Raw genomic sequence first — 15,853 nt, 5'->3', positions numbered from 1 at the left:
TTACTGAAAGTGTGTTGCTCTCCAGTGTGTGCTTTGTGATGTTTTCCATTAAAGCATCAAACAGTGGAATAAAAGTCAAGTCTCATTTCACTCTGTAATGTTGCATAAAATGATGACATTGAACAGGCTGAAGAGCAAGCACGAATGATTTTGCTGATAATATTGGAATGTTTGTACCTTACCGTATGGAGATGGATATTTGCCATTATTTTGAAGTAAGTTTGTTTCATTGATCATTGTACAGTATGTCAATGACTTTTTTCCATGTTTGTTCAATAAATCCTACATATTTGCTTCCAGAAAATGATCAGTCCTTTGATTTCTTTACAAAATCCTAATTGAATGTAATTTGTTAAATAAATGAACCCATTACAGCTGAGAAAAGTGGTTAACACAACTCAAGGTGAAATTTTACATTCAGACTGAGCTTTGTACTAATATTAGAACCTTTGATACCCTTGATATACATTATGTGCATTGTTTAATGTAATATAGCAAATGTATAGTATTAGTGTACTTCAAACTAAAACACATTGATAAGAGCTACCAATATTTTAATCAAAAGTGAAGATGTCGCTGCATCTTAGTTCCTTTCTTTATTCTGTCCGCCCTTTTCCTCCATCCATTGTTTCTTCCACCCTCCACCTGAGTCCCTCCTTCCTTCTTTCTTTGATCACGTTTTCATCCTTTAATCAATACCTCCCATTCCATGCTTCTTTTCTTAACTGTCCTTCCTTCCTTCCTTCCAGTGTGTATACACATCCGTCATAAAGAAAAACAACTTGATGGCTACAACTCCGTTGAGAGGACGATGCTCACAAACGTATTATATTAACATGAGCCTCCCAGCGAGGTTGGTCGTTGAGCGTATGGAAACTAGTAAACTACACTTCAGCGGCATGACGTTTACTATCTTGACTTGAGTTGAACGCATCTTTGGCAAGGGCGGGATCTTGGTCGTAGGTTGGCAGCGTGCATGCGCGTAGCCGTGCACTGCGTGGGCCCTCCTGCTAGTGCGACTCCCAGACACTCACCGGGAGGATCGTTTGGGGAAAAAAGAAAGTTACTCTGACTTATTGGACATACTGTCAACATGTCTGGGGATGAAGAGAAACCGGAGCAGACCGTCGCCGATGACTTGGTGGTTACCAAGTATAAAATGGGAGCCGAGATCGCTAACCGTAAGTAGTTACGGAGAGTTCAACGTGACAGCAGCTCACGAATGGATTCTTCTGATGTTAGCTAGCAGAGGCATGCAGCTAGTCGCCAGCCGTGTGTGGCAGCTGTTGTGCCACGAGCCGCAACAAAGGCGGTGATCTCTTGTCCTCAAAGTTGCCCCGCCGTCAAAACCACACCGAACTGGACCAAATTCGATATATTTCGCTGGAGCTTTTCTTGTAACGTGACGAGTCGTTTGTCGCCATGCTGCTGTCTCATTAGCAACTAGCTTTGCTGCTAAATGGCTGAGTAACGCAAGCTAGGTGGTGCTAGACAAAGTATACAAATGTAAACGTGTAATCTTCAAAAGAGACATTATATAACATACTGTTTGTAGCTAACGTTGCAAGACTTGTACGTAAGCCTGTCGAGATGAGGGGAAAAGGCAACATCCATTGCAATTCTATTGTTTTTATAAATAAATATCTTGGTCAAATCAGGTTGTAAATGGCACATACTCAGAAAAAAATGATAAACCTGACACGGATACGTTTTTATTAAATGTGCGTTGCTCAGATACGAATTAATTGAAAGCGTTGGTTATTTTTGCCGTGACCGGCAACTCTCATGCTAGCGCCGTGAACGGCTGTGATTGGTCAATCTCCGGAGCAAGGAATTCTTGGCCTGCCGTAAATCGGCAATTTCACCGTGATTAGCACCCCCCCCTTTTTTTTTTTCCCCTGTAGCTTTTCACGAAAACAGCTTGTGCATTGCCAGCCCACTATACTAGATGTAATTGATTTATGGCATGATGTTTTTTTTTTTTTTGTAGTTTCTGAAACACACAATGACATTTATGAAGGGTTTTACATTACAGAGGCTCAGAGTTGTCACTAGTAGCCCTTCAGAGCAAGTGGAATTAAGTTGGTATCTCATTGAGCGGCGCAGGCAAAGACATTTTGAACATTTATATTTTGATGCGGCTTATGCCGATAAGAAAAGCGAGCATAAAAATGGTTTGTGAGGTTCTGGTCTTTGCAACGTTTTGCAGTCTTGAACAGAACCTGACGATATACCAACCCCTCACTCCATGCGCAAGCCGGTGCCGTTCAGTCACTGTAGGGACTTAAGTTAACTTGACTTTGTGATGCTAACTTCTCGGTTAAGTGCTCACGAGGTGCAATGTCCATTTCGACAAGACGGTGTACATATTGCGACTGCTCAGCGACCTTAACATATACGCTTGTAAATGTCTATAAGTATTCACGGTAAAATAGCCAATTTACGGCAGGTCAAGAATTCTTTGCTCCGGTGATTGACCAATCAGAGCTGTTCACGGCAAACTAACACTAGCAGGAGAGTTGCCGGTCATGGCAAAATAGTGTTTGTGTTCCAAACAAAACTGTAAACTATGTTTCGCCTTTAATTACTCTCACAAAAATTACGTTTTGGCTTTAATTCCACTCACACAAATTCTGAGAAATATATCCACAATTGCAGACAAATTCCTGTCTTGGTTGAATGCTGCTTTACAATTCGAACCTTCAGTCTCATAGCACAGTTGTCTGTAAAGGATAATAATTGTATTGTAATAATAATAAAAGGGTGGGAGGGCACAAGTTGTGGTACAGGAACACAGACGCCAAAGCATTGACACACCATTCAAATATCAAAATGGGCTTGGTCACATTGAACTGTTTTTAATGTCGAACTGAACAATCCATTTAATTTAATTCTATGGCTTTTGTCAATCTCGCAGAGGCCCTGAAGATGGTGGTTGAGGCAGCTATGGCTGGCGTTTCGGTGCTCAGCCTTTGTGAAAAAGGAGATGCCTTCATCATGACAGAAAGTGGGAAAATCTTCAAGAAGGAGAAAGAGATGAAGAAAGGTATGAGTTGCTTTTTGGGCGTCCGGGTATTGAGAAATTCAAACACCTCCCCCTTTCCCAGGTATCGCCTTTCCGACGTGCGTGTCGGTGAATAACTGCGTGTGCCATCACTCTCCGCTCAAGAGTGACCCCGATGTTGTTCTTAAGGACGGGGACCTCGTCAAAGTGTAAGCTGCTGGAGAGTCTAAACCAGGGGTGTGAAACTCATTTTAATTTAGGGTCCACTTTCTTCCAAATTTGATCTCAAGTGGGTCAGACCTGTATGTAAGTAACGACCTGTCAAAAATATGTCCAGTAGGGGTGGGAATCTTTGAATGTCTCTCGATTCGATTCCGATTTTTGGGCCTGCGATTCGATTCAGAATCGATTTTCGATTGGGACCGATTTTAGATTCAAAATGATATGTTTGACAATGATGTTTGCTTCAATCTATAGATGTGCAAGGAATTGTAATGATCTACTCCAGTCTGACTCGCTAATGCTAATTAGCGCGCTACTCGCGGCATTTTTATCACTCAAAACAACGGCTCCACACTGAAGAAGAATTTTTTTTTTTTATTGATTGTGACTTTTTCCTTCTACTCTCTAATGTGGCTACACCTTAACAGTGTATTAGACCGTGTGGAACCACACTGCCCCTCAGTGGCCAAACCAGCTAAAACATGGACAGCGCTCCAAATAAAGGCACACACAGACAAAGGCAAGTCAGTATAAAATAATTTAAATAAAACGATTTGGGGACATTTAAAATCGATTCTGAATCGTACTAAATGAGAACCCCTAATGTTTTTTTGTGTGTGCAAATAATTACACAAGGATTGCCATTTATTATTATCTTATTGCAGAGTAATCCGAGCTTCTTAACATTAACGAGCACACAATTTTTGCACCAAATCCGAAGAGCGAGCCAAATTTCGGAATATCATTTAAGTGGTTGTCAGCGTGGCATCCAGTGGACAAAATTAGCAACAACAGTTAATTTTAGTGAAAAACTGGAGTGGACCCCCTGACGGGCCGGTTGGTGCCTGCGGGCCGTAGGCTTAACACCCCTGGTCTAAACTACACGCTACAGAGATGTTGGCATTCATATTAAGATATTGGCCATTTTGCATACCTGTTTAGTGATCTTGGCGTGCACGTGGATGGCTTTATCTCCAACGTGGCTCACAGCTTTGTTGTTGGTGTGACCAAGGTAAAAAAAAAAATATTTTCAATATATATATATTTGTATTAATTTACAAAATGGTGCTTTTGACAGTATTTTACTCCCATGCACTCGATCACTGTCTGCAGGAAAAGCCCCTGACAGGCCGCAAGGCTGACGTGATGATCGCAGCTCATCTGTGCGCTGAGGCTGCTCTGCGCCTTGTCAAGCCAGGAAACAAGGTGACATTCTCGCACGTCACCTCTTATATGATCGGCAGTTCCGTGGCTTCCGCTTGGTCTAATCACTCTCACGCCGCCTTCTCAGAACACGCAGGTCACAGAGGCGTGGAACAAGATCGCAAAGTCATTTAATTGTTCGCCGATTGAAGGTGAGTGTCTGGGTGTCTTTTCTGCGTTCTAAATTGTATGTGCATAATTAACTCATTCACTGCCATAAATTCATTAATACATTTTTTTAAATTAAAAAATTAGTGGCAAGAGCCATTTTTTTAAAATTGTAATTAATCGCATGACTTTATTAGTTAACTCACGATTAATCACAAATTTTATATCTGTTCTAAATGTACAATAAAAAATGTCTAGGTTTTCATACTCTTGTAAACAAAAGTGGAAAAAAATGTTAAATAGAAATGGTTAAAAATAATTTTTGCCGTCAATGGCAGTGAATGAAAAAAAAGAAAATAAATAAAATATTATTAAAAATTGGGTGCATCAGGCGATTAAAGTTTTTAATTGTAATTAATCGCATGACTTCACTAGTTAACTCCCGATTAATCACAAATTGTATATATTTTCTAAATGTACAATAAAAAATTCTAGGGTTTTCTACTCTTGTAAACAAAAGTGGAAAACAATTTAAACTAATAGAAATAGTTAAAAAATATTTTTTGAGGTTTATAGCCGTCAACAGCAGTGAATGAATAAAAAAAATATATATTAAAAATTCGGGGCATCAGGCGATTAAAGTTTTTAATTGTAATTAATCGCATGACTTCACTAGTTAACTCCCGATTAATCACAAATTGTATATATTTTCTAAATGTACAATAAAAAATTCTAGGGTTTTCTACTCTTGTAAACAAAAGTGGAAAACATTTTAAACTAATAGAAATAGTTAAAAAATATTTTTTGAGGTTTATAGCCGTCAACAGCAGTGAATGAATAAAAAAATATATATAAAAAATTCGGGGCATCAGGCGATTAAAGTTTTTAATTGTAATTAATCGCATGACTTCACTAGTTAACTCCCGATTAATCACAAATTGTATATATTTTATAAATGTACAATAAAAAATTCTAGGGTTTTCTACTCTTGGAAACAAAAGTGGAAAAAAATTTAAACTAATAGAAATAGTTAAAAAAGATTTTTTGAGGTTTATAGCCGTCAACAGCAGTGAATGAATAATTTTTTTTTTTTTAATATTCGGGGCATCAGGCGATTAAAGTTTTTAATTGTAATTAATCGCATGACTTCACTAGTTAACTCACTATTAATCACAAATTTTATATCTTCTAAATGTACAATACATTTTTTCTAGGTTTTCATAATCTTGTAAACAAAAGTGGGAAAAAAAAGTTAAATTAATAGAAATAGTTAAAAATAATTTTTGACATTTATAGCCGTCAACGGCAGTGAATGAATTAAAAAAGAAAGAAAGAAAATATTATAAAAAATTGGGGGCATCAGGCGATAAAAGTTTTTAATTGTAATTAATCGCATTACTTCACTCGTTAACTCACGATTAATCACAAATGTTATATCTGTTCTAAATGTACAATAATTGTTTTTATCGGTTTTCATACTCTTGTTAACAAAACTGGGGAAAAAATGTTAAACTAATAGAAATAGTTGAAATGAATTGTTGACGTTAATAGCCGTCATTTAATGAGTTCATAGTTGGACATGCTTGTTCACAGGCCTGCTGTCCCATCAGCTGAAACAGCACGTCATCGACGGAGAGAAAACTATCATCCAAAACCCAACGGACCAGCAAAGGTGAGCTCACCACTCGGGAAGAAGCTATGCCTTGTATGCGCCAATCATTGCACAGCTCGCCACAGTATGGTTTGGACCATGATCTACGTGGGGTTTTACTGTGGGATTGTGATAAAGTACATCTACTACATAAATAGCAGGGGTGCGAAGATACAGGTAACACTCTATACTTGGGTTTTTGGGCCATGGTTAAGCAAATTTTTGGTGGCCTTTTTCATTCTTAAAATTATCTCTTATTTTGCTCGGCAGTCATTTTGATGCCATTCCCAATTTTGCCAACAGCGGCTCTGTCGTGCTGAACTAAACTTCACTGCTTTTATTGTCCTTGAACCTCGTTCATATGCTTTCCCCCTGCTCTCCCCTAGTGAATGTCTTTGTGTGTCATCATAGGAAGGACCATGAGAAGGCCGAGTTTGAAATGCATGAAGTGTATGCAGTGGATGTGCTCATCAGCACTGGAGAGGGCAAGGTGAGACAAAAACCCAGGTCCCAATTGTGTTTGTTTTTTTACCAGCAGTTTTAAGAGAAACAATGTGTTATAAAACAAAATAAAACAATGCTTTTTGTGTTGCAGGCAAAAGATGGCGGTCTAAGGACCACTGTTTACAAACGAGACCCAAACAAGGTGTACGGGTTAAAGATGAAGACCTCTCGCACATTCTTCAGTGAGATGGAGAGACGGTTCGATAAAATGGCTTTCACTCTGAGGTAGTTTTATTTACATTTCTTGTCCAACATGGTTTACAAAGGTTCAATTTCCATAAAAATATATTAAAAATATACTGAAACCATTAACCATTTTAAAACATGTTACCTTTACGGGCTATGATTTTAAGTCAATCATTCAATCAACCAAAACTTTAAAGAATAAAAACACATAGAGACAGACGTCTCATTTTCAAGGCTTTATTCGTTAGCAACAAGTTACGTCACAAGTATTATAGTATATATACACGTACACAAAAATGAAATAAGATTGTAGACTCGACAGTGGCAAGATTACCATAAGTAGCAATATTTCAATTTTAGCATTAGGCGCCTCGTGTAAATTTTGACCACGTAACAAACATAACATCGTTCGTATATAATGTTAATGAAAATGTGAGTGACTCGCTAACTAACTTAAAGCTCACTCCAAATGCTGACAAAACGCCGCGAGGTCTCGAGTGTTGTTTAACAACCATATGTCGACTGAACCAATCAGGTCAGGCGCACAAACCGAGACCTCGTTTGTCATCGGTCAGGTGATTTTCTTTCATTTTGTACGGCCACTTTTGCTCGAGACGCTCCCAAGACTCAAATCATTTGGCTCTTGTAGTCACAACCAATGGTTGACCTCCATTTTTTTCCCCAGCATATTTCCCTGAAAATTCAATTTGTATTTAACTTTGGAAGGTGCCTTGAGATGTGAAATTGATTTGCTCCAGGACCATGCTTGTATCTCAAATCATTAAAGATTTTCTAACGCTAAATATGATCCAGGCTAACTTAAAAAAACATTTTTTATTTTGCCTAAGTCCACCCTGTCCAAGTCCTAAATGCGACTTTCCACTTTTTGCTCTTCTTTACCGCCCCAGAGCGTTTGAAGATGAGGGCAAAGCCAGGCTGGGCGTGGTGGAGTGTACCAAGCACGAGCTGCTGCAGCCGTTCAACGTTCTCCAGGAGAAGGAAGGTGAGTCGCCATCTTGTTTGCCCTCTTGTGATTATATAACCTTGCTCAGCCCTCTTTGTGTGCAGGCGAGTTTGTGGCTCAGTTCAAGTTCACTGTGATGCTCATGGCCAACGGACCACTGCGAATCACAAACAGCCTCTATGAACCCGACCTGTACAAGTCTGAGAACGAGGTGGAGGACGCGGAGTTGAAGGTAAGAAGCGTTTGATGAATGTGATACCGCATCCTCTGCCAGAGACAACCCGCGTCTGACTAATGGACCCTCGTAGAGCCGACTTGGCATTTTCACAGCCATTAAATGTTGATGTACTGTGTCCTGGTCCTTATGAGGTCATCAAAGGTGTTTTCTTTTTGTTCATTAAGACTTTGCTTCAAAGCTCAGCAAGTCGTAAGGCGCAGAAGAAAAAGAAAAAGAAGGTGAGATAAGCGGTTCGGAAGATGGATGGATGGATGGATGGATGGATGGAGTTTTGTCGTTGGTGTGCCTCTCATTTTGATCGAAAGACACTTTCTCGTCCTTCCATCAAGGCCTCAAAGACTGTGGAGAATGCGACAGGACAGTCAACGGAGACGGACGCTGCAGAATATGTATCACCATTGAATAATTTGTGATGCAACCTTGGAACAGACGTCATATTCGCTTGTCCAAGCTGTCGCAGGCCCTTAGAGGCCAGGTGACACCTCTGAAATCCAACAGATGTCACTCTGGGATGAGGCTGCTCTTAAAATTTTTTATTTTACTACACACACACACACACACACACACACACACACACACACACACACACACACACACACACACACCCAAGCAAATCGTATTGTCTTTGCGAGAGAATTTGAGTCTGCAACAGTGGACACAACTCATACAGAGCAAATTCTCACTGGAACGTTTAGCCACTTGACCTCGAGCCTCATCCCACTTTGCCGCATAAAAGGATATTGTCAAATAAAATGACTTTGACTGCGATGCCAAGGATGAAGAATGCTCAAAATTGTGTCAGTGTGATAGCCTCATTGAACTAAAGCAAGGCAAAAAAAAATGGAATTGTGCAGTCATTTTGTTGTCGGAATGTAAAATCCTGATGGAACTACTGTCACCCGAGTTATAGTTATGACACCCAACAGTAAGCATAATATTGTGCTGCGCCGTCTTTCTATACACTTCAAGGCGTCAAGGATACTTGGTGGGCAATATTGATTACAAGTATCAATTTAACAGATAAGGAAAAATATATATTTTCTCAACTCTGCATGCTCCAACCTTGTACAGGTTCTACAGTCATTTTTTTTGCCTCCAGCAGGTCTGACAGTCTGTGTTTACATAAGAAGTCCAAATATGGATGCTTTTGTAAAAACAAAGCACAGTTTCAGAAATTATTTTTGGAACAATCAATAAAAAGCCACCTGACATAATTTGTGTATGTTTTGGACTGTGGGTCATTTTTTATTTTTAATTATATATATATATTTATTTTTCTTTAATCAAGTCTGTTTAATCAATGTTATTTTTAAACGGAAGGTCTTGTACATATCTGGTGTGTGTTTTTTATTCTGGATGCAATGGCGGACAAAGTAAGTTTTAAAAGCTGATTTGAATTGCTGCTAAATTCCTAATCTAATAATGCATCGGATTTATTTAGTGCTTTTCTGGACACTCAAAAGAAGCATTACAATGGGTGCATCATTCACTCACACATTCACACTGTAGGCAGTAAGCTACTTAAGTATCCACAGCTGCCCAGAATAGGCAGGCTAACGGAAGCGTGGCCGCCAGTGTGCGCCTACGGCCCCTCCGACCACCACCAAACACTCGCAACCTTTTCAAACATCAGTCTGAGTGGCACTGGAGGCAATGTAAAGTGTCTTGCCCAAGAACAGAACGACACACGGGGAGAGCGGGGATCGAACAGTCTAAATCGCTGAATACGCACATTAAATGACACTGATGTCTAAAAATAACCTGGACAATGCGAAGGCTGAAGTCCTTAAAGTTGTAATTGAGGAATATAGCTGAGGGGGGCAGTAGTACGCCAATTAGCGTATACACTGCCGGAAACAGAACTACGACACCGGAAATAAACTGGCAGTCATTTTGCGTTGCCAGTAGCTTAACGCGCCTCGTCGAATACAGACGTATCTGCGCCGCGTTTTGACGTTATTTATACTATTTATTATAGTCTCCACGGCGAAAATGCCACAGTGTGTGGCGTACAATTGTGCCAATAAATCTGGGAAAGGCAGTGGGTGCACCTTTCATCGGTAAGAATTTAATTAAAAATGCCCCCCGCTCCCCTCCAATTAAAAATCCGCATGTCTGCGTGGTCTGTCCCGGTGTGCGTCTAAAGTTTGGAGTGTTTCTCAACAGATTCCCAAAGGATGAAAAGATGTGCAAAGAATGGGTCCAGGCTTTGAGGAGGAAGAACTTCACAGCGAAGCCCGGTGTCACATTAATCTGTAGCGACCATTTCCTGGACACCGACTTCGACCGAAGTGGCCAGACAACGCGGCTCAAGCAAGGCGTGATACCTAGCCTCTTTAGATTTCCCGCACGTTTACAAAAGGTTGGTATTCAGAGCTTATCAAAATGTCACAAATCAAAAATGGTGGCTTGTTTACTAAACTCTGCATCCAGCCAATCATATTGTACTCTGCTTTGACGTCCTCCCAAAAAAGAGAAGAGCACATGACCAGTGACATCCAGTATTGGCAGTTTTTAAAACCTTGACTTTGTAAACTGTCACACCGGTAATCGGTCCATTTAGTTATCAAGAATGGTAGCTTAGTTTTCAAAGTCAGTTTCTCTGAGAAAATATATTTGAGAAGGGTATTCAGTTTTGCCATTTTTGGTCTATTAATTTAAGAATATAAATTCTCCTGGGCCATAATTTAAATGAAAAATGTGCCATTTTAAAAACCGACTACTTTGCTGATGGAAAATCAGCAAAATATTGCGGGATTCTGCGTTTTTAGTAGATTTTTAATTTTGTTTTTTTACAGTACAGTGTGGCGTTTCTGACTCAAATTGAACACATTTCTGAACGTATTGGACAATGATGCGAGTCTTATGACGGACGGCACACTTATTGTTTCAACACTTAATTGAACTTCAAAAATTAGAAACTGACTGAATCCAAACACGAACTTCAACCATCCAGGGAGTGCTCCATCTTTTGGGGACATGTGGTACTGCACCAATTCCACTCATTTCTATCTATTTCTTTGTTTTTGACCACAACTTTTGCAGCCAGTGGCCTAGACACTCGGAGCTAACACGGACTCCCCTATTTGCAGGGCCCCTGAACATGCTGGATGTGCTTCTGTGGCTCTACGACCCTTTATTCAGCAAAAAATGGATTTCAAAATGGCTGTTTTGACCACTTCCTTCAAGTTTAGTTAGCTCTTCCCCGACTGACTGAGGGTTGAGGGTTTGTGAATGCTCCAATAAGTGTTAAAATAAATAAATAAACGGGACATCATAAAACGCTGCATCATGAAACCGCAAATTTTGTTAAAAATTCAAACCATTTTGTAAAAAAAAACGGGGGGGGGGGCTTAGAATCTATGTAGTTGCAGTCAAATGTTTACGGCTACTCTAAGCATTTAGTACTGCTAATTTGTCACTTTTTTTTATTACAGAAATTGACGGAACAGAAACCACCGGCCAACACACACTTAACTCCTGAACCAGACGTCACAGCTGCACAAATGTCACAAATTAAAGCCTCTACATTAATCATATCACTAGATCACAACTACTGCCTTGACATCAGCCCCCAAAAGGTGAAGTGGAAGCTTAACACTGCGATGGACACAATCCTAAGCCTGCAGAAAAAACTTAAGGTTACAAATCAGAAAACGCGACGTTTGAGGACGAAGGTGAAGAGCTTAACGACTCTTTTGAAAGATATGAACAGTAAGGGAATGGTGTCAGACGATTGTGCCCAGATTCTGGCTACAGCGTTTCTGGAGTCATTCGCCCTCACCTTAAGTGAGTGAACTGATGGCCATCTCGTCACAAAGACACTCCAGACTGCATTTTTTTTATTTGATTTGTGATTCCTTGTGTACTCTTAGTTTAAAAAAAAAAAAAAAACTTCTATCTTACATGTGACCCAACTCACCTTGTAAATATTTCCTGAAATAAAAGCTGTCGATACCATATAGAGTTTTTGGGAGCTGTACGAGTTCAACAAGGATAATTGATCACTCCAGGATGCAACAAAAATCTTTACGGATGCTTCAATTAATTATATACCCAGGGGGCCTCTTTTAAAAATAAGACTAAATTATCACATCAATTTACCTTTGGACCATTGTAATTTGATTTGTGAGGATTACTTTGATTTCAAAATGTGATGAAATGTCTTTTGACTACTATAACAATCTACCTGGTTTCTATGCTAGTCACTGGGAAAAGCAATACAATACGCCAGTTTTTTTCACCATGTAAAGGAAAGCTTTGCCTTACTGAAATAACAAATGGACGGATGTTCTGAATTGTCCATAGCCACATGAATATATCGGGTTGTTGTTGTTTAGGTCATCTGGATGCAATGGGAGACTAAGTCAATTTTTACATTACAATTTTGAACGCTGTTTAAACAGCTGTGCTTGTGAAAGTTAGTCATTTAAAATGCCGCTAAATTCCACATTTTGATTTGATGTCGATCTGTTTTTGATGTCTCCAATGTGGATTGTTAGCTACATGTAACATGTCTATTATTATATTTATTAAAAGTGCAAAAGAAACAACACCATCGCCAAGTTAATACGCCGTTATCAGAAACATTGAACTCAATTTCCCAGATTGCACCACGCTTCAGTGATGTTCCAGCCTCGTGTTTATGACGCTTGTTTTATGACGTCAGTGCTGAGGCGGCCTTACCCTGGTCGGTATGTACTATAGTATGTTGACGCCAGAATCCGAGGTAATCCCTTTATTAGAAATAAAATCTAACTAATTTTTGCCTTGTACCCCACTCTTTTCAGACTGACCCATTCGCTATGCGAGCAAAGGTATGCTATTTTCCCCCTCAATATGACAAAATCGCAATCTTGGTGGCGCTAACGTTTGCTAGCTAGCTACCGTAGTTTTCGAGATTAGTGTAAAGAATATACAGCAACGTATTTAATGAAGTTGAAATATATTCTTGTGAATCCTTGTTGACCGTATACGTGGCTATTTTCACATTTACAAATGTTTTCGTCTTTGGCAGTGGAGAAAGAAGCGCATGCGCAGGTGAGCAATTGAAGTCATGCTGGTTGGTTAGTCACTTCTTTTCCTTATGTTTTTACCCCTTTCCCATAATTAATCTTGATACATGATATTGCATAACAGACTGAAGCGAAAAAGGAGAAAGATGAGGCAGCGATCCAAGTGATCCGTCCCCTGGAAGCCAACTGTGCACTCATAAGTTGCCGGTCGACGGACGATGGACGCAGCAGGAGCGCCTTCATGTGGAAGTCATGACAGCAATCAACTTGTCCTTCTCAGACTTGAGTGACGCCTGCAGGTTGATGGACTTTTCTAGGCTCTTGTTTGCTCTCTCAACCTTGGTTAATCGTTCAAACTTGTTATGTTGATTAAAGGTTTGGGTGTAAAAACAATTCAATGAGTTTGTACTGTTTTGCTAATATTTCCAGTGGCACTTAAAGGGATTCTTGACTTAGGCATTTTCCGCAGTAAGTAGTTATTTTGAATTAATAGGATAACTTCATTGTTTTTCATGTACAATTAGTATCCTTAAGAGTCTTTGATGCAAGCACTGCTGTCAAACCTTTATACATTGGGATTTGTAGACGGGAATTTTGGCTTTTGGTCGGTGACAGTTGTAAATTTACTGACAATTATGTCAACATGTTCCGAGGGATATTCCTTGCCAGAATGTACGTGTGGGACTCTCAAATCTCTGAATGGCTCATAACCGGTAAAATAAGTAATGTGGAATATTGAATCATGGCAGACGCAGTCACAAAGAAATGAGTAATTGATTAAGTGGGGTTTTTTTCTTACCCAATTGAGTCTTATGGTTTGAAAATGTTCCAATTTCAAAACCAGTGGTGAGCATGTAAAACTAAAAAATTTTTTACTACGGGCATACTGATGGCTTTTTTCAGATGCTATGGGCTGAATTTAACAGTGCTGGTTAATGCACGTCAGAATGGTTATTTTCCTAATCTATGAGGATGTTTTTCTTTTGAGAGAAATAAAAGACAAATAGACTGACGTATCCAATAGAAACTCACTACCATTCCCACCGAAAACGATGTGATGGATTGCAGCTCTAGGAGAGCACTGGTCGATTTCTAATTTTAATAGAAAAAAAAAAATTCTGATGTGATCCACATCCCATGACTTGCATGGCTGTGGGAAGGTCACAACCTTTTGTTCAGAGGCCCTAGGAGGAGTTTACAAAATAATTTGCGTGTACAGTACACACAAGATTCACTTCTCAGTATTTACAAAAATGATTGATGATCCGCAATACACTATCCAGACATCAATTTTATATAGGCTGCTGCTTGACCCCATCAGGATTGCGGGCTAGCTTGTCGTCTTTCCAAGCTGACTTTGGGCAGCAGGCAGAAAACAACCCGGACCCTCGCGTCTAAACTGAGTTTGGAACTAAGAATCAAGTGTGAGGCAGACATGCTCACCACCATGCCACCCTTGCATTTATGTGATGTAAAAATATATTTAAAAAAAACTAAACAAGTGATCAAAACACCCGTGACTGCAACTTCTGGTTCTCGCGTCTGTGAGGTTATTGTTCCTCAGCTGACAGGTCACCATGTGAGTACTTGTGTTCGGCCAACTTGCACAAGAGGCCCTCACATTTGAATGACACAGCAAAAATGTTAGAACAAAGACAAAAAAAACCCACATCTGTGCGCACTGGAGTTTCCGCTCAAGGATCTTGATTGGATAAGTATCAGCTACCTTTTTTTCTCTACCTTTGGAGCGTGCGGTTTATTTTCCCTCGACTTTGCATGTTTGTTTCTCCAAAATGAATCTGCAAATTCTTATCTTTTGGTATTATATCTAGGGGTAATTCCAAATGTCACACAAAGTGAATCTATATACAAGTAAATGTGACAAAAGGGCAACTCTGTTAAAGAAAAACAGATCTTTGAATGAATACTGAAAATGAACTCATCAAAATTAGGCGTTGCTTTACTTCTTTGTAGCTGGGTCGTAATTCAAAATAATTAAACTGACATGGACAAAAAAAGGATAATAGCCTTAGTGACAGTAATCATACTAATCAGCTGATGACTAACTGTAAAGTGAAAAATAATGTTTCGTAAATTTGACTAATCACAGCTTGACAAGAGTGTTGATAACAACCCTGACAAATTCAAATGGTTAAAAAAAAATCACTTCACATATACAACAAGGCTTCAAAATTGTAATTTAAAAAAATGGGGCCATTTTCCCTGCTCCCATGAAAATGTGGGCATGTTTGCTGAATGTGCTGAAATCATGCCTCGCTCAAATGTCAATCAAATACCTCTCCTCTGACTTTCTTAAGCAATGATATATCAATTTAAAGCCTCCAGTGGCTGGAATAAAGCCCACCGGCTTGTCCAATGTGTGACAACGAGGCACTCTGAAGCAGCCGCGCCAACCGCAACTGCAACTCGTCTGAGATGTCACGTTTCGCCTTTGCACAAGATACAAGTGAGTTATCACGTTTCAGACCCCCCCCCCCCCCCCCCCCCAATTGAGTGGCCGTTTAATGCAAGCATATATGAAGCGGGCAAATACGCGAATAATGAAAGTCTATATCACGACACTGAAATTAATTTTGTCTTTTGCATGCAAATGACAAATTTACAGACTCATTTTGACCTATACTAGGCATAATAAAGCAGTGCGGGCAAAAGTTGGATTTTACTGGCATATGGGTCATTTTACCATAACAGTGCAAATGAGCTAACCACGATGTCAAACATTGTTCAGTTAACACCT

At 39.6% G+C, this 15,853-nt stretch overlaps 1 protein-coding gene, 1 long non-coding RNA gene and 1 pseudogene across 4 annotated transcripts; all 3 read left to right on the top strand.

Annotated features, from left to right (window-relative positions):
• The first annotated feature begins 74 nt into the window (after positions 1-74).
• Positions 75-9,294, top strand: LOC147179566 (proliferation-associated protein 2G4-like). Of its 2 annotated transcripts, none has more exons than XM_086067341.1 (13): positions 75-215; positions 2,918-3,046; positions 3,108-3,213; positions 4,169-4,238; positions 4,340-4,432; positions 4,518-4,581; positions 6,131-6,209; positions 6,600-6,678; positions 6,784-6,917; positions 7,787-7,881; positions 7,947-8,074; positions 8,245-8,298; positions 8,410-9,294. In XM_086067341.1, exons 2-13 carry the CDS (start codon positions 2,929-2,931, stop codon positions 8,491-8,493), a joined length of 1,104 nt encoding a protein of 367 aa, XP_085923467.1. In that variant the 5' UTR covers positions 75-215; positions 2,918-2,928; the 3' UTR covers positions 8,494-9,294. The 2 variants fall into 2 exon arrangements, with proteins under 2 accessions (XP_085923467.1, XP_085923466.1); XM_086067340.1 differs by lacking the exon at positions 75-215 and adding an exon at positions 792-1,181.
• Positions 9,295-9,980: 686 nt separating this feature from the next.
• LOC147179565 (THAP domain-containing protein 2-like) lies at positions 9,981-12,042 on the top strand (annotated as a pseudogene). Its single transcript, XR_015094099.1, has 3 exons — positions 9,981-10,140; positions 10,247-10,442; positions 11,518-12,042. The product of XR_015094099.1 is annotated as a THAP domain-containing protein 2-like (transcript).
• A 656-nt stretch (positions 12,043-12,698) lies between these two features.
• Positions 12,699-13,488, top strand: LOC147179564 (uncharacterized). Its single transcript, XR_015094100.1, has 4 exons — positions 12,699-12,774; positions 12,871-12,897; positions 13,098-13,120; positions 13,220-13,488. It is a non-coding gene; the product is annotated as an uncharacterized LOC147179564 (long non-coding RNA).
• The last annotated feature ends 2,365 nt before the right edge of the window (positions 13,489-15,853 follow it).

Source organism: Leptonotus elevatus, chromosome 2 (assembly GCF_054856555.1).
Source record: "Leptonotus elevatus isolate MCC_2025b chromosome 2, RoL_Lele_1.0, whole genome shotgun sequence".
Classification (NCBI taxonomy): domain Eukaryota; kingdom Metazoa; phylum Chordata; class Actinopteri; order Syngnathiformes; family Syngnathidae; genus Leptonotus; species Leptonotus elevatus.
This window is presented reverse-complemented; position numbering and strand designations above follow the sequence as displayed.